Below are 18,713 nucleotides of genomic sequence, written 5' to 3' on the forward strand. Positions count from 1 at the left end.
TGCACCTTCATGTATGAAAATGCAAGTCACTCTCACAGCATGGTATCTGTGTAGAGGACAGCCTCAGGTGTTGGGTCTTGCCTTCCATTTTGTTTGAGAGAGGTCCACTACCTATGCCAGGGTGGCTGGTCTGTGAACTCTTGAGTATTCCTCCTGTCTCTGAGTCCCATTCCCCTGTAGGACTTTTGGGATTCTAGTCACATGCTTCTGTGGCCAGCTTTACCTCGCTTCTGGGAACCTGAGCTCAGGTCCTCATGTGTTCACAGCTAGCTCTTTATACATTCTCCCATCTCCTTAGCCCTTAGACGTGCATTCTCAAATGTGCGCCATGATCCTATAATGAATGCTTGTGGGTGAATTCTATTGAGCACACGTCTCTGAGAGCATGGTCCTCAAAAGACTTTTGAAACATATGGGCTAGGTGCTTTGGTTGCAACCAAAAGAAGCCACGTGGAACTTGTGCAAGCTTTAAAAGTATTCCTTGGAAAGGCATAGGTTCTTGCTGAACTGAAGGAAGCCTTTGGAATCCAGCTGGAGGGAGCCACTCTGCCAGTTTCCAGTGTGCTGAAGTGTGATAGAGCAGGACTTGAGATGGGGATGGGGTGTTAGGGGATTCCTCTACCCCAATGTGGCCCAGGGGTTATTAACACCTCAGAGCTACCCAGGAGCACCAAGTTCTGTGCAGATTGGTTGGAGGTTGTCACAGCCCTGGAGGCTCCTACAGGTTGCAATCTCACCAGGCATCTGCCCATTGCCAACACTTAGGCGCAGATGCCCACTGTCTCAAGTATCCACTGTAGATAATGATAACACCCACATCATAGACTCTTTCCTGAGAGCTGGTGTTCAGTAGATGCCATCTGTAACTATAGTCTGGCCTCAGTCACCCTGAAGAGACTCCATTACCCACTTCTAAAGCCCCAGACATTAGCCTTGGAATAAGATACCTCTAACATCATGTTATCAAAGCAGGGAGAACACAGAATCCTCTCTAGACAGCAAAATCAACTTCCTTTCAAATAGCTAGTAGCTACAGGATGCTTAATAGTTTGCTGCCTTTCAGTATGTGGGTGATGTCATATCAGGCACTGAGACTTATCTGTGTCCAGTCAGGTGCCATTTTTAGTGATGATTAATACTAATGGTCAACTTCACAAGGTTTAGGGTCCCTTAGGAGAGCAGGCTCTGGGCATGTCTGTGAGGGATGATCTAAGTCAGATACACTGAGATGGGAAAACCATCATTAGCATCCTTAACTGGATAGGGCCATTCAGTGGACTGGGATTCTGGACTGGGTAGAAAGGAGACATCCAATGTCTAAGGTCCAGTCGGCTTTAAAGAAAGAATCCAAACTTCCTGACTCCTATGACTCTCTGGGACTTAGGTCCTGCTGATTGCTTACCTCTTCCAGCCCTTGACCCTTCCCCTTCCCCTCCTTCCTCACCAGTTCCACGCCTTCCCTGTCCCCATGCTCACTGTGATTCCAGCCCTCCTGACTGACGTTCCTCCTGCTATTTTCGCCAGTTCTGGTCCACCTGCTGCCTTTTTCAGGAATGTTCCTCAACTCTCCAGCACTGGCTAAGGGCCCTTGGCCTCACCCTGTCTGGGGCTCACCACTCCTTGCTCCATGAATGTCTTTGCCTGACTGCTCCCTCCGCCTCACCCCAGTGACGTCACCTACCCAAGAAGGCACCTAGCATGTATCTGGTTTGCAACCCATGGGCCGCCATTTTACTATATAGCTATTTCTTTTTAAACATTTATTTTATTTTTAATTATGCCTTTGTGCTTGTACGAAGGTATATGCCCTTGAGTGCTGGAGGCCAGAGGAATCAGATCCCCCCTGGGACTGGAGTTACGAGCGGGTGCTTCACACGGATCGTGGGATCCGAAGTGCAGCATATACTCTTAACTGCCAAGCCCTCTCTTCAGCCTTGACAATTAGCTTAATAGCCACCCACATCCCCATTGAACAAATGAGAACTCTCACGATGGAGGCTCCCACTGTGGGTCAGAGACACTCTAGGAGACAGTACATGGGAATGGCTGGGCGTGGGTGCTCAGCGGGATCAGTCGTTGAGCTCTGATGGGCATCGGAGTGGGAGGAAAACAGCACTCAGTGGTGTTGGAGTGGAGACAGCCACCCGTCCTCTTCTGCACTTGAGGCCTCTGGGGAAGACGCAGCAGTCTAGTGTGGCTCTCGAGCTGCCTGGATCTCAGACTAAGGACTAAGCGCACACCCTGTTATCCTGCTGGATCCCAGCATCCTGAGGCCTCAGCTAGCACCATTCCCAAGTCACTAATGGAGACACAGGTCTAGGGAACCTAGGTGAGACCCAGGTTGATGTCCACAGTTGGTACATAGGCAGATGTCATGGTGGACACCGGTCTACCTCCTCCAACTGTAAGACCATTGGCCACAGCTCCAACCAACAGGTCTGACAATTTGTTTCCCATGTGACATTTTGGCTGCCCCCTCCTTTGCTGGGTATCTCATTTCCCAGACTCGAGTGGCTTTCTGTTCCAGGGTCTTTTGGAAACAGTCTGAAAACTCAAGGGTTAGGATCAGGGGTGGCCTTGGCACAAAGGCCTCGTGTCAGGAACAGACCGACCCAACCGCCCAGGCCAACTTAGAACCACCCTCTGTGCCAACTTTAGAATTTCACTCTGTCCCTAGAGTCCCCCTAGCTCGGCTTAGACGCTCTCGAGTTCAAGTTGATTTTAATAGCCTCCCTTCCCCTTTGTATTGGGCTATTGATCTTCATTTTGCGAACTGACTTTGGCGGTGAACCGCTGTGTCTTGGAAGGCTTGTCAGGGGTTCATTTAGGCTTAGAGCTTTCATTAGCACAGTTAACGTCCTGTATGGTCGCACACATATTTCTTCACGTGTAGCCTCTCTCTGGTTTGCCATCCAGATGGTTTTAAAATCAAGGAAGCTGCTGTGTTTGCCTCGAGCTGGTTTATTTTGAATTTCAAGATTGCAGCTTCGGTCAGAAGGGAAGAGAAGCAGCTGGCCGGGGTGATTTGCCTGCGACTCGCCAAGTACAGAATGGAGTCTCTGCTGATAATTTTCTTTGTTTTAAATAATTAACACAATTACCAATTTCTGTTCCCTTTGGAGAGCCGCAGAAGTGTATTTAAGTTAATTTCCTCCCCTGTGCGCTTGCTCTCTCTCTCTCTCTCTCTCTCTCTCTCTCTCTCTCTCTCTCTTTCTCTCTCTCTCTCTCTCTGTCTCCCTCCTCCCACTCTGTGTGTGTGTCTGTGTATGCACAGTGGGAATGTGCCTACACGTGGAGGCCAGAGGTCAACATCCACCTCCCTCCTCTCCAACTTATTCTTTGAGATAGGATTTCTTACTGACCTGGGGGGTCATTGCGTTGGCAAGACTGGCCAACAAGCCCCAATCAGCCTCCTATCTTCACCTTTCTAGTGCTTGGGTCAGCTATTCGCCACTGTACTAGGGGTTAGAACTCAAGTCCTCGTGCTTACAAGCCTGAGCCTCTCCTCAGCTCCTCTCCTTTCCCACACCAGGTTTTTGAAACGGTGTCCTCCTTCGGAGCTAACCTATTAGAGAATAGCTGTGATATGTTTTTTTCTTCTGGTTAATCTGTACCTAAATAGTAACTTGCCATCACAAAGCCTGTATAGATAAAAGCAAGACCTAAATTAAATAACCCCATACACATAAAATAAGAGTGAAACAAGGAGGAAAAAAAAAAAGATCCGAGGCAGTGGTTTCTTATTGCCTACCTCAAGCATAAATTGTTGAATAACGGAATTTTTTCCCCCCTTAAAGCCAGAAATTGCTGAGGAGGGAATGGACTCAGCAGTAGAAGGCTGACCCAGGACTGCATCTGGCACCATGCATACCATAGCCTCATGCCTGTCATCCTCTGGCGAAGACATTTTCAAATACAGACCCAGGCAGAACAAATGAGAAAAATCAACGTTCCGATTAGAAACCACCTTGGCTGCGTTGTTTTCCTTGGGCCCCTACTGTGCCCTTGATTTCCTGATTGCTCAGAGCAAGAATAACAAAATCCATCCAACCAGCAATTTGGACAAATATTCCTGTGGAAATCTACCCGATGGGTAGCCAGACCAATGGTTCTCAACAGGGCCCATTTCGCTCCCAATAGACACCTAGCCATGTCAGGAGACACTTGCGGAGTTTTGTGTGCTGGGGGTGGGGGGAGGATGCTGGCAATGCTACAAGCAGCCACTAAATGTAGGGCGGCCCCTCCCCGGACAAAGAAAATCATTCCAAATGTTAATAGTGCTGAGGCTGAGAAACCTGGGCGGTGGACGACCCATGAAGGATCAGTCACACAACCTGAGTTTCCTTGGCAGAATGGGGTTGACCGTTCTACCCAAAGTCTCCAGAACCTGGAGATGGTACTCAGGCGTGCTCCAGCTTGGGTACTGAGCTGTAAGTAAGGGAACGACTGACTGGGCTCTGTTCCCTTTCAGGAATGCAGGGGACCTCGCTATCCGGAGATGGTGCCAAGGGTAGAGTGGATTTTGATCGAAGCACTGTGCCGAATGTGGTGCCGGGCATAGGGTCAGCATTGCAAGCCTCGAAGGCAGCCTTAGCTGAGGAGTTTCCTCTCTCTTGACCTTGGGTCCGACCAAAGGGCTGCCCTGTTGTAGAGATGACCCCTCCTAGTCACCCCACTGGGAAATCTTTTCTTCTCTTTGTGGAGTCTGACTGGCTGTGGGAACAGGTCACAAGAAAGGAGGCAGCAAGGCCCCCTGTGTGCAACCGTGGCGCTAAACATCACTGAGTTTATTGACTTGGTGAGGAACTTGAGGCTTGCCAAAAAGAACTGTAGACTGTAGGTTTCTAGGGTAATGTGTCCCCTACTCCGGCCTGCCCAGAGCCCGAGGAGAGCCAGAATGGAGACGCTACAGGGTTCTCATCACACCGAGCACAGCTCCCTCACCTGCCCATGGCTGTCCCTCTGGTTCTTAATTGCTAGCAAGCCAACAAGGAGGACTTAGCTGACATTTTGCTAGGATGGCTCAGTGCTGAGGGCTGGCTAGCTAGTTAGCTATATGGCCTCTGATTTCCACTCAGCCAGAGAAAGTAGTTTCTGATGGATGCACACATCTGTGAGTCTTCAAATTGAGAGCGCTCCCCCTGCCCATGGCTTCCCTCCAGACCCTTTTGTCTTCCCTCAGAATATCATGTATAGAAAGATGGGGCTGGGAAGACAAGGCTGTGTTGAAGAGCTACAGTACCCAACCCTACCTATGAAAGGGGCTGAAGGTGCTAGAGGTATTCCTGCAGGGCACCAGAGCCCGGGACACTGGCTGCTGTGCACTGGACTTTCTAGGTTTAGGGACATTGTGGTTTACCCCTCTGCACCTCCCAGGAACCCTAGACAAATGTGAGCTTTCATGTCCATCTCACTTGGGGAAAAGTTGAGTCCAAGAGCCCTGAAAGGCAGGCACACGGCCACATGCAGGGTTGATCTGTGCTTCCAAGCCACAAAATTTGACCAGGGCCAGAATTATTAGCTGGTGTTTGGGGCAAGCCCTGGGTCTGACACATTTCAATGACTGTAATTATTCACCCTCTCAGCACTGGCCCCTGGGACTGTCACCGTTGGCATTTGTAGAGCCCTTAGCACAAGGCACCAGGAGAGCATTCATGCTAGAGTAGAACCTCTTCAACCCCTATTTCCTGAGGGCCTCGTTCCCCAACTTCCCACTGTCAGGTCTCCTGGGTATCGTTGGTGAGACTCAAAGCCGTAGCCCTGCTTTCCTATTCTCCCAACCTTGCAGTATGCAGCCTTGCACACTTACAGGTTTGAACAATCTAACAGCCTGGTCTAAGTAACCTGGAGGTTTGTCCCTTACCTGGGTAACTCAGTGTGCTTGGCATAGTCCTGCACCTTCTCAGAGTCCCAACACAAAGGGTATTTCTCTGTGTACTTGGAAGTCAGGCTCTAGGGGCGAAATCCACACACCGCCTAGTAGCCTTCCTCCTCCCTCAGAGCCTAGAAAGATCTTGGAGACAAAGGGACACAGCAGCACAGGGCAGGTACCCGGGCCCAGTGTGACCATTCCCTAGGGCCCTTGGGAACACCAGAAGGCAAGTTGATGAGGGAGAGTGGCACCTACCTCCCAAGAGTACCAGGATGCATGCGTAGTTCAGCATGGCTGCAGGTATCCCGGAGAGGCTGGCTGGAAGACAAGGCACCAAGAGGAGGCTCCGGCAGCTGTGGGCTGGGGCAGATTCGGATGCCCCTTGCCTGGGCTGTGCTCCTGTTCCTAGGCTCGGGATCCTGGGCAGCTGAGCTGTGCACTCATAGGTTAAACTTGCCAGAAGAGGTGGAGACCTGTGCAGTGCACAGTCTTGGGGCGTGGCAGCTCCTGCCACTCACATTCACAGGCGACCCTCCTGTGCCCTGCTTCCAGGGTCCTCGCCTCCCCAAGAGTCCAGTCCAGGGCAAGGAGGCCTCCACACAAAGCCAGAGCACTGAGGCCAGAGCTGTTCTGAGAAAGAGCAAAGGCCTAGGGGATGCAGAAAGTTTTTCTTAGAGTTTCTGGGTCCTGGACCCCAGAAATTTCTATTGAGGTCTTCCAGATACTTAGCGTAGGACCACAGTGAAAGTAGGCAACCCTGGATCTGGTCTGCAAGGCTCTCTGCAATTAGGCAAAGCCTAGAGTCGACTGGGACGGGCTTCCTCCTCCACCCCAACTCCTCCTCCTGCCCCTACCCCACCAGACTCATCCAAGCGAGTCGGTTTTGGGTGGCAGCTCAGAGGCAAAGCAGCTGTGAAGACAGGAAAATGCCTCCAAGCCTCTCCCTCCACGTCAAGCACTGAAAGGAGGCATCCTGTGTGGCAAGACAAGCCCTGTGGTCACCTGGGAAGGAGCCATGAGGAAGTTCAGATTTTATAAAGGAAGTGAGTGGTGGTCTGGGGGAAGTGGCTCTGGTTTATTTTCCTCCACGGGGAGCATTGAGGCCATCAAAATAGAAGCAGAAGTGGGAGCAAGGCTGGTGCTATGTGCGTCCCAAGGAGCACTGAATTGTTGTGAGGTGGGGAAAGATTTAAGAAGGGAGAGGAAGAAAAGGGAGAGAAAGAGAGAGGGGCATGGAGGAGGAAGACAGAGAGAGGGGAGAGAAGAAGGAGGGAGGGAGAGAACAAGCAGAGAAGAGGAGAGGAGAGGATGGGAGGGGAGGGGAGGGAAGGGAAGGGAAGAGAAGAGAAGAGAAGAGAAGAGAAGAGAAGAGAAGAGAAGAGAAGAGAAGAGAAGAGAAGGGAGAGGTTGCAAGGGATAGAGATCAAGGAGGAATGGCAGGAGAGAGCCGAGAAAAGCAAAGGAGGAAAAGGAGGACACTGTCTTCCCAAGGCAGATCCATGTTCAGGCACCTGTTAGAGCAGTCAGCTTGACCCTCAGAAGGCTTCACAGGTCTAACTGCCCCCACCGAGCATCCCAGAAGGGACCCAAGACATCTCTTCTCTTTATCCTTCAAGGACTCAGGAACTCCAAGATCCCTTCCCCTCCACCCTGAGGACCCCCAACCTAGGGTCCTTGGCAGTCTACTATTTTCCTCCCCAGAGGCAAGAAGGCAAGGCAAGGCAAGGCCTGGTGGGCCCTCGGTAATCTTCCACACAGCAAGGCAGGAGGGGATGGATCAGCCTCCTCCCAGAGGGTGACATTTCTTTTAGTGTTTGTGGGCTACTGAACATTGCACACGGTGCAAGCCTTGCTGGCCGACAGCTGTCCCTTTTACAGGAAGTTTGCAGGCATTGACTTCAAGGCCAGAGGAGAGCTATGAATGATGACTGTTTATAATTTGCATAATTGTGATGATTTGTGGCAATTATGTGTCCATAAATTTGTAAAACTTTTGCCGATGCAGATTAAGACTTCGTACACTTCTGTCCACCTGTGGGTGACTGGCCTCCCCGGGCCTTCTGAATTCAGCCATTGCTAAGTCTGGGAGGTAGACAGTAGTTCAAATATTATGTTAGTGGCTCTTTTTTCTTGTTTGTTTGAAAGGGGGTTTTGCATGGCCGTCCCAGGTGGGGTTATAATTTGATCTTTCTGAACCTATCACGATGCTGTTAAAAGTAGAAGGCCCCCCACAGAGGGTGGCGGGCGCAATGGCTGTACTGGCTGATTTCTCCGCCAGAACCGTTGATTGCTGAGAACACAGGGTGACCACCTGTTGTGTCCCTCACAGCCAAATGAGCCAGTAGTTCTCGTTAGCTCCATGTTAGCTCCAGCCATCTCTCCAGCCCCAGCATGAGAAAATTGAGTTTTGAGTTTGGACCATTGTCCCTGAACCACACAGGTGGCTATCAGGAGGTGGAGGGGACAGTATTCAGGACAGCAGGAGAAGTCTAGGTGTCAGGGTAATGGGTCCACACTCCTTACCTCACAGGTGTAGAGGCAGAAGCATGGGGCAGGTGAGTTACTTGGAACTTAGCTGGTTGGGGACAGTACAGGCCTCTCTTCAACACAACATACAGCTAAAACGAAATTAGAAAGGTCTTTGCGGTAACACCGCATGCTGCTTGAACCTCGTGACTTGCGTTCAATCTCTAGAAACCACGGGAAGGCGGAAGGCGTAAAATGACTTGCCAAAGTCATTCTTCTACCTCCTCCATATATACCCCATGGCACAGCCATCCATGTGCAACTGTACCAGTAAAAAAAGAGAGAGAATAGACAAATGCAGCATCCCAGAGACTTTCTACTGATAGACCAAAGAAAGAACTCCATCCAACTCCAGCTTGGAGACCCAGTGAGCTTCTGGGAGTCCCGAGAGCATGAGCGACTTGGAGCCAGCTACACAACTCTTGTGTGGTTTATGTAAGCCACTTGAGTCCCAGCCACAGCGTGGGCCGTTCTTAAGAAGTCGTACTGCTGAAAAGTGTTCTGGATAGCTATGGGTAGGCATCCTAGCAAAGCGTCTGGCACGCCAGTCAGTCGTTGGGGAAGGGGGGGTCTGTGAGGTTTGTTCCTACTTCAACAGTAGAGATCTCCTGAGAGTGTCACCCTGGAGCTTGCTGTTGCCCCGACTCATGGCGGTGATGGCCACGTCTAGCCCAGAAAACAGACAGGTGACCGAGTATCTGAACAAGAGTCTTCTGGAGATCTAAGGAGGCCTAGTGGGGCGGGGAGTGGGGTGGGGACGGGGCTAACATTAGGTTCACCCATGGCTTGAAACTTGACCTGACTTTTAAAGATAAAGGAAGGAAAGAGAAAGAGAGGAAGAGGGGAGAGAAGGGAGAGGAAAGAAGGAAGGAAGGAAGGCATGGAAGGAGGGAGGGAGGGAGGAAAATAAAGAAAACGATAAAACGGTGCAACCATTTTGCAGGAGGAAGGGTGCCACACGGGGCCTCTGGCCTCTATTTTAACTCTAGAAGATCCAGAGTGGCCGAGACATAACGTTATCTGGGGGAGAGGCCCCCGTGCTAGGTGAGTCACCCCAGAAGGCCATTGCTTTTGAGTCTGCAGAGCTTGGCTTTCTGACCTGGTAGTCAAGCACAAGGGGTTCCTCAGGGTGTCAGAACTCTTCAGCGTTCCCGGTAGATAGAGGGGGTTCTGACAGACACAGGGGTGCTGGGGTCTCTTCCCTTCCTTCCAAACACCTACTTTCCCGTCCTTGCCTGTGTTAAAAGCACCAGGGAAGATAAAATCAGCCAACATTTTGCTGTGAAACGCTCTGTTTCCTCTGCTTGCTATCAAGGTGTCTGATCAAAGAAACAGTGCCCAGCTCAGTTAGCCAACAACCAAATGAACATCCAGGTGGCCTCCCGGGCTGTTCTGGATGAAGGAAGGCCAGACCAGAGCAGGACCCACCCTTCTCAGACCCGAAAACTCCCTGGAAAGGAGTGGGAGACCACATGTCTTGTGTGCAGTGGAGTGTAGATGGGAAAGGTCTGGGGCTTGGAAACCTGGCTTCTTAGCCTGCCCGTATCCCAAGGGCCTTCTTGTCTACCTGATTCTTGGGAGGCAGTGTGTGGAAACCCCTTGGGGACCTCCCTCAGCAAGCTTGGTACCTATCCTGGGCTTTGTTTCTTCTTGCTTCATCAGGATGGTGTGTGTGTGTGTGTGTGTGTGTGTGTGTGTGTGTGTGTGTGTATAAGTAGTGACATCATGGAGAGCTCATCTTAGTGGATATGTTTGAAGGAATAGATGGATTACTGGGAGGATGAATGACAGAATGGATGGATGGATGAATGTTCTGGGACTTAGATGTGTGGATGCATGGCAGGAGAGGTGGATGATGGGTAGATAAGGGCTTAGATAGACGAATTGATGATGGGTAGATGGATGGGTGGATGAGTGGATGGACTGAGGTTTAGGCGGATAGGTGGATGGATAGATGAGTGGGTGGATGGACCGGGTCTTAGATGGACGAGTTGACAGTTGGATCCGAGATTAGAGGGATGAGTGGATGACCAGGTAGATAGACGAGCGGTGTGAGAGAGTGGATGTTGACTTGCACATTGCAGTTGTCACAACTGCTGGCTGAATGGTGTTATTTGTCCTCGAGTTCACTCATTTGTTAGTGACAATCCATTCACGGACCCCTTGACTCAGTGACTCACCCTTGAGTTACCGTCCCCTAAACTGTGGGGACACACCACAGTGCTGGTCCTCAGGGGACAGACACTTCTTCACATGGGTAGGCATATGCTCCTCAAAAGAGTAAGTGGCAGGGTCGGGAAGGTGGGTGGACATTTCTACACAGTTGGAACTCGTGACCCACAGAGGTTCTCCTTGGTGTCCACTCTGCCTAGGCCTCAGAATACAGGCCAGGCCCCATATTCTCAGTCCTTTACGTGCTTACAGAATGGCTGCTCCAGGCAGAGTCCCCAGTCCACCCCCTTTCCCATCTACCAGCTGGCGCCAAGAAAGAGAACACCTACTGTGGCGATTCTTCTGCTCTGTGGGAGGGGGGAAGACAAAGTGAAGCAAAGATAGTGTCCTTCATGCCGCCGGTTATAGTGTGCCTATCCTCCCATGTAAAAATCAATACCGACTCCTAATACACTACCTTAAAAGCACAAGGTTTATTATTTCTCTTCCATTATGAAATTAGCAGTGCTCCCAATATACTATTTGGAGAGTACAGAGAAAGTAGAATGAAGAAGAAAATGACAGTCCCTATACTCCCACTAGCCAGGGTCAGCCGCAGCTGACTCTGGACATTCAAGTCTCTTCTCAGTGCTTCTCTGTCTGCCTAGCTCACTCCAAATGCACCCGTATCACGATATTCTCTTATAACCAACCCATTTATCTCTAAGCTGCGGTCAAATCTCACACCGAAATAAACCGCCAGTGCTCCAACTCTGACTTTCGGGTTCCTTCCTCATGAGATCATCACGGGCAAGGCCGTGAGTAGGGTAGGGGGTGAGGGACAAAATAGAAACCATGGGCTTTAAATGTTTATATTTGTTTTGTAATGCGAGGTGTGAGCACATGCCATGGCATCCCTGTGAAGGTTAGCAGATAATTATTGAGAGTCTCTTTTCACGTAGCCCCTGAGGATCCAGCTCAAGTGGTCAGGCTTGGTGGCACCCACTGAGCCATCCCACTGGGTGCTTACAACATTTCTGATAGTAAAGATAGAAACCTGGGGCTCTGTACCTCCTAGGAAAGAACCTCATTACTGAGCCATACCCCACTTCTCTCTTTATCTTTTTACATTTTACTTTTCCTGTATAAGTGTCCCGTCTGACGCATGTATGTGAACCCTATGCTTGCTCTGTATCCCGAGAAGTCAGAAAAGGGTGTCAGATCCCCTGGAACTGGTGTTAGGGGTGGTTGTGAGTCACCACGAGGGCACTGGGACCCTAGCCTAGGACTTCTGGAAGAGCAGCCAGTGCTCTCAGCTGCCCAGCCACCCCTCCAGCCTCCTCGTCTTAGTTCTTATTTTCAGACAAGGGTCGTATTAAATTGCCCAAGCTGGTCTTGAGTTCACTCTAGCTCAGGTGATCCTTGAACTTTCGATCTCTCTACCTCAGCCTCCTGGGTAGCTGGGATGACCGGCTTATGCTGTCGGCCCTGGAAAAAATGTTATTATTTTGGCCAAAGTATCTTTCCGGTTGGATATTATTTTGCTTGGATCACAGAGCTGGGGCAGGCAGAACCCACTGTCTTCCCCACTTGCTGCTTGTTTTGTTTGCAGCCTGACTGGGCTGCTCTTTGAAAACTGTCCGTTGCTTAGGATTTGAATCTGGAGGGGAGCATCAAGTGTAACCCCAAACACCTGGGAGGTTGCAGGGAGACCGGTGTTGCCTGTAAAACCATCTTCTCCTACCCGCTCCCGAGATGCGGAGCGGGTCATGGCTGGAGGGAGCCTATCAGTTATCGGTGGTCTGAATCAAATGAGGAGAGAATGCGGTTTCCTGCTCATCTGGCAGCCTGGTTTGAGGGTCTCAGAAACGAAAATCCTGGAAGCAGGACAGAGGGAATGTTTGCAAATGTTCCAAGCAGGCTTGGGCAAAGCCGCTTTCGGGTCCTCCCCCACCCTCTCACCGCCATTCCTTCCCTTTCAATTTATAATTAACATGCAGGGATTAGTTTCCACATACACACCCCTCTTGAAATGGAATTTTTATCTCTTGATTCACGCTACAAGATAAAAATCCCTGTTTATCCAGTCACATGAATAATTGATAAGCGCTCTCCAACTAGCCAGAAGCAACTTAGCAGTCTCGCCCAAAGGCCTGGAGCCCCCAGCAATTTCCGGAGTGCCCGAGCCCTTCGGGTTCTGCTTGGAGTGCACCGCTGTCTGTCTCGGAGGTGCAAGGTACAGCTTATCTCTTGATCCAAATTCGTGAGCTACAGATTAGACATCCACAGAGGCAGTGCAGGGGAGGCAGAGGCTGTCAGTGTCCACCTTGGCGCTCTGACTAAGGCCGACCACAGTGCGAACCCAACTGTGCAGGGTGTAGAGCATTAATTAGCACTAATTTGGTCCCTGAGAGCTTCAACCAGGCCCATAATGTAAAGGTGTTTTCTTGCCTCCATACTTAATGGGCTTACCACCATAACAACCTGAGTTTTGGCTTCCTTATGCTCTTGGCTCTCTGGTCCAGCTCATGTGATAAAAGCAACAAGGGTAATATTTTCGCTGTTGTTGTTTTTTCTCTTTTTCTTAGCACAGCTGGGTTCATTTTATTTTATTTTATTTTTTTTAAAAAGAGCAGGTCTGGACAGCTACCGGTTATGTTTTGTTCTTGCTGGCTTTGAAAAAAAGATTTATATTCTGTGCAGCACAGGGCCTCAGCTCTTCAAGGCTGAAGTAAATGCAACACGAGGTGCTGGGAGAGCAGGCGGAATGCCCCCAGGATAAAAGGTTAACAAGATATTGTTTCTCTAGTCCTCTGCTCGCCCCCCAGAGCCTTCCAGGTGACAAGCACTTGGCTTTGATGTGGTCGAGATATACTTGTGCCTTGTGGCTGGCACAGGCCCTTCCGTGAGACCTGGTGGAAGCTGCTGGCTTCCCAGACTCTTGGGAGCTATGCAGCTGCATCTCACCACAGGGGACACAGGACTTTGATTGAAGCCACCAGCATTTGTCAGCTGCTGGCATCCATCCATTCACCTTCTCTCCTTGGGAGGAAGAAGGGAGAGAATGTATTGGAAGCTGATGTTTTTTTTTTTTTTTTTTTTACCCTGGCTCATTTTCCCAAAGCTCCAGGAAATGAAGAACCACGCCATTAGGTTTAGCAAACAATTTAAGCAAATTAAAAGCTCTGCCCACAGCCCTGAGGGTGGGTGATCTTCGATCTTGGTTTTGTGGTCATGGCTCTCCCTCTGGACACGTGAGCCAGAGGTTGAGCAGAGATCTGTGGGCGTTGCATGCAGTGTTCTGTCTGCAGACACTTGTATCATGGCTGCCCTAGTAAAAGGGAGACAGAGAGGTTTCTGGGTGGGGGGGTGGATGGGGAAGTTGGTGTGTATCTGTCTCTATTCATGCACTCCGACAGACCCACTTGCAGACCTCTAGCACTTGTGGGGTCCCCAGGGTAGCCCACCTTCTGTGTCCTACTTCAGTGCAGAAGCTCCTGTTGGGACCAAAGGGTTGTGGGGCTTGGGGGGAGGAGAAAGTACCATGGATTTTAAGATTGTGTTCCCCACCCAGACTTGGATGTTTTAAATAAAGCTACTGTAAAACACCCACATGCTTGTTTTTGTAAGGGTGGGAGTGTTCATTTTTCATGGACAAGTGTTGATGAAAATAAGACTTCTGCATTGTACCCTGAATGTACATTGAACTTTGTCTTTAATGGCCACACTGTCCTCTAAAGTGGCTGTGGAGCTTCACGTATGCCATTTGTAGATGCAAACTGTACCTCCTCCTGAGGTATCCCCCACCGTTAGAACCTTCCCGGGTTTGTTGGTCTCAGGGAGTGTAGTGATAGAACGTTGTGGTTTTATAGTTCCCTGATGGCTGAGGGTTAACACATTATCGGGGTGGGGGAGTATTTACAACTTAGATTTTAGTTCATAAAAGAAAGTATTAAATATCACTCTTCATATAAATTAATCTTTTTTTTAAGACACTGTCAAGAAAATTAGTGAAAGTCAGTCACACGGACATATACTTATTATCTTAGCATTTGGGAGGCAAGGCAGAAGAATGAAAAATTAAAGGTCATCTTTCGCTTACAAGCTGATTCAATGCCAGTCTTGTCTCAAAAAAAAAAACCATATTAATATGACTGCTATTCCTATGTGTGGCTTGCACGTGCCTTTGAATGAATCCCAGCATGGGGGAGGCAGAGGCAGGTGGGTCTCTTTGAGTTCTATCTCAGTCTGATTACATAGAGTTCCAGACAAAGCACAGTAACACCTTGCTTCAGACAAAACACATTGAAACAAAACACTACAGACTGGGAGAAAGGACAAGCTAGTAACATGTTTGCTAAGGAAAAGAAGATCTCTCTCTCTCTCTCTCTCTCTCTCTCTCTCTCTCTCTCTCTCTCTCTGTGTGTGTGTGTGTGTGTGTGTGTTGTTGTTGTTGTTGTTTTTATTTTAAAACTCAGTAAGTGAACTAGTGCCGTCCATTTATGTATGGTGTGGCCCATTCGCCAGAGCACAGTAAACTCAATAGATTCTACATCTTAAAAAAGGAAGATTCTCTGTTCCCAGGACTCTCCAGTGCCCACAGCCCTCTAAGGATGAGTATCTACCCGACACGAGCATCTGTCTGTCTAGATCTTGTGCAGGCCAAGTGCAGGGAACGCCAGCTGCTGTGAGCTCAGGACTACAGCAGCCATGCCATGAAGAAGGTGGCACCCCACAGAGCTCCTCCCTCTTCTCTGGGTCTAAGCCTCTTCCTACATCCTTTTCCTCAGTGTTTGTCCTCTGAGCTTTAGTGGTAGTGCAGGTGGCAAAGATTCCCATCCAGGGCTGAGCACTCAGTCTCATTCTCTTCGTTCTCTGTCGTCTGACTGCTGTCCTTGTTGAGAGACGCTAGGCTAGCCAAGGGTCAAAGGTGCATGTGGGAGAGGTTGGACGGATGTATGTTTGTATGTGTGTAGGCATATATACACACATACATGTGTATGTATATGTATGAATGTATGTATGAATGTATAGATGGATGGTTGAATGCATAGATGATGCGTAACTGGACGGTTAGATAGATGGATGAACAGATGGATGAAGAGACATGGAAACGGACAGATAAAAGTATTGTAGACTCTAAGGCTAACTGGGAAAATGTCTGAATGGTTTTCTGAATTAATGAATTTTAAAGAATCAGTCTAGAAACTGTTTGTTATTTCATTATTTTCAGGTATCGGCATGGGAGGAGTTGAAGCTGGTAATGACTGCATGATTTCATTAATCATGGGAGGTGACTTGAGCCTGCACACACTGATTATGCCTGGCCTGAGTCTTTATTCCCTGAGCAACTTGCCTGAGGAGCAAAACCTTTGTTTCTTGAAGTCAGGTGTCTGCTGTCACGATGCAGGTAAAGGCAGGCGCTGAAGACCAATTTCAGCCAGTCCCAGAGGCTCTGCCTGGAATCAAGAAGTGGCCAGAGGTCATGGCCACTCCCCGTCATGCGCCTACAGCGCTGCCTGTACCTGTGTAGTCTGCAATGTTGGGTAAAATCCTCAAAATGTGGAATCCCTGGCCCATGACACATTATAAAATATTGCATAGGAAATCTGAGGCAGGAAGAATGGAGTTAAAGTAGAATCAGGGGACTGAGATGGACATCTTCCTCTCTACAATTAGATGGAAAACGAGAACAGGACACCACGGACCCCGGGAGCACAGCATATGACGGTTGTTTCTGGGGTCACACAGTTTAGAGGGAGCTGGAGGTCACTCCACTTTTTATGTCCAGCACCAGGAAATGAAATTCAGTTTGCTAACTTGGAGGACAACAAAAACCACTGAACTTAAGCCATGAGCGTTATCCGATATTTGTTGCTTTTTATGTCATCGTGAAGTGGGCCATGTACAGGACATAGAAAGTTCGCTGTTGTAACTGGAAATAGCCATGCAGGAGACACAGACATAAGCAAATGATTGTGGGTGTCCCAATAAAACTTTATTGAAAAAGACATGTAAGAGCCCGGAGCCACTTTGAAGAATGAAATTTCTCCTTTGCAATCAATGAAATATTATGCTACCTTTTCTGTTGTTGGTGATGCTCTGTAGCAATAACTTATTAAAATAATGTAACTTTTATTGAAGAAAGCTGTTTCTTATACAATATATCCTGATCCTTTTACTATTCCCCACTTTCCCCATATTCTCCCTACTTTTCTTCCCACCCAAATCAAATTCTTTCTCTTTCCATTTCTTACTCGGAGACAGAGAGAAATGGAGAAATAAAAAGACACACAAACAAACCATGATAAGACAAAAGAAACCAGAAACAACAGAAGAGGCAAACAGAAAGCATAGGACACACACACACACACACACACACACACACACACACACACACACACAGAGAGAGAGAGAGAGAGAGAGAGAGAGAGAGAGAGAGAGAGAGATCCTCTAAAAACCCAAAATCAGGAGCTAAATTTTAAAAGCAAAACCCTTGTAAAGAAAAGCGATGTGCCCACACATGCATTATGAAAGAGAAACCCTGCATAAATCTATTGAGTATGTTTTGTAGAATATGAACCAGTCCCAGAGACTCTGTCTGGAATTAAGAAGAAGCCAGAGGTCATGGCCACTTCCCACTCATGTCCCTACAATGATGCCTGTCCTGTGTGCTGGGTAGGGTTGTGCACAATCCTATAAAAAGTGCACTTTCACATCCACGAGACATTATCAAATGCTAAATGAACCATCTAGAGCAGGAAGAGTAAAGCAGAAGCTAAAATGGAAGAAGGGGACTGAGATGGACATTTTTGTAACTACATTAAGATGCAAACAGAGGCAGGACATCATGACCCCGGGAGCACAGCATATGCTAGTCATTTCTGGGATCACACAGCTTAGAGGGAGCCAGAGGCCACTCCACTTTTTACATCCAGCACCAGGTTAGGAAATCCAGCTTCTACTGCTCAGTTGGAAGAAGACAGAATCACTGTCATTTAAACACAGAATCATTTAAACCATGAATCTTTATCTAATGATTATTGCTTTCCTGTCCACATGAACTGGGTCAAATACAAAATGTAGAATATCTGCCCTTATAGCCTGAAACAGCCATGTAGAAGACACGGAATGTACAAATGAGCGTCTATCCTGATAAAACTTTATTGGTAAAGACATGTAAGAGCCCAGAGCCAGTTTAAAGAACAGGACCTCTCTTTTGAGATCAATGACACATTTTGTTATCTGTTCTGTTGTTGATGATGATAGAGCTAATGGCTTAGTAAAATCATTTAAATTTATTGAAGAAACCTGTTCTTCATTCAATAATTCCCATCATGTTTTGCTCTCCCCACCTTTTCCCAGATCCTTTCTACATTTCTTCCAACCCAAATCCAGATGCTTTCTTTATCTCTTTCTCATTTTGCAAACGGAGACACACACACACACATACACACACACTCACACACACACACTCACACACACAAACACAAACACACACACAAACACACATACACTCACCCACACAAACACAAACACACACACACACTCACACACACACTCACCCACACAAACACAAACACACACAAACACACACACACACTCACCCACACAAACACAAACACACACAAACACACACTCACCCACACAAACACAAACACACACATACACTCACCCACATAAACACAAACACACACAAACACACACACTCACCCACACAAACACAAACACACACAAACACACACACACTCACCCACACAAAAACAAACACACACACACACTCACCCACACAAACACAAACACACACATACACTTACCCACACAAACACAAACACACACACACATACACTCACCCACACAAACACACACACACACACACACACACACACACACACAAATGCCATAAAAACCATACAATTAGCAAACATAGTGTATAAGCAAAAAATTTGTAAGGCCAAAACCTATGTCCACCCAACACATTATGAAAGAGAAACCCTTAGAAAGTTCGTTGATTTCGTCATGTTGTGTCAGCCAGTCCAAGAGACTCTGCCTGGAATCAGGAAGAGGCCAGAGTGATGGACGCTTCCCAGTCATGTCCCTACAATGATGCTTGAGCATGTGTGGCAGGTACTGCTATGTCAAATCCTCAAAGTGTGGACTCCCC

At 48.4% G+C, this 18,713-nt stretch overlaps 1 protein-coding gene and 1 long non-coding RNA gene across 3 annotated transcripts in view; one reads left to right on the forward strand and one right to left on the reverse strand.

Annotated features, from left to right (window-relative positions):
- Window positions 1-6,676, reverse strand: part of Apcdd1l (APC down-regulated 1 like) — a 75,909-nt gene extending 69,233 nt beyond the window's left edge. The window contains 1 exon segment of one of the 2 annotated variants that reach the window (NM_001430739.1): window positions 6,128-6,676. In NM_001430739.1, coding sequence (NP_001417668.1) covers window positions 6,128-6,164 — 37 coding nt within the window. In that variant the 5' untranslated portion in view covers window positions 6,165-6,676. 2 annotated transcript variants of the gene reach the window in all.
- A 70-nt stretch (window positions 6,677-6,746) lies between these two features.
- LOC147995852 (uncharacterized) lies at window positions 6,747-16,687 on the forward strand. The gene is made up of 3 exons (XR_015684880.1): window positions 6,747-6,915; window positions 9,342-9,442; window positions 15,783-16,687. It is a non-coding gene; the product is annotated as an uncharacterized LOC147995852 (long non-coding RNA).
- The last annotated feature ends 2,026 nt before the right edge of the window (window positions 16,688-18,713 follow it).

This window comes from Rattus norvegicus, chromosome 3 (assembly GCF_021556685.1).
Source record: "Rattus norvegicus strain SHRSP/BbbUtx chromosome 3, alternate assembly SHRSP_T2T, whole genome shotgun sequence".
Classification (NCBI taxonomy): Eukaryota; Metazoa; Chordata; class Mammalia; order Rodentia; family Muridae; genus Rattus; species Rattus norvegicus.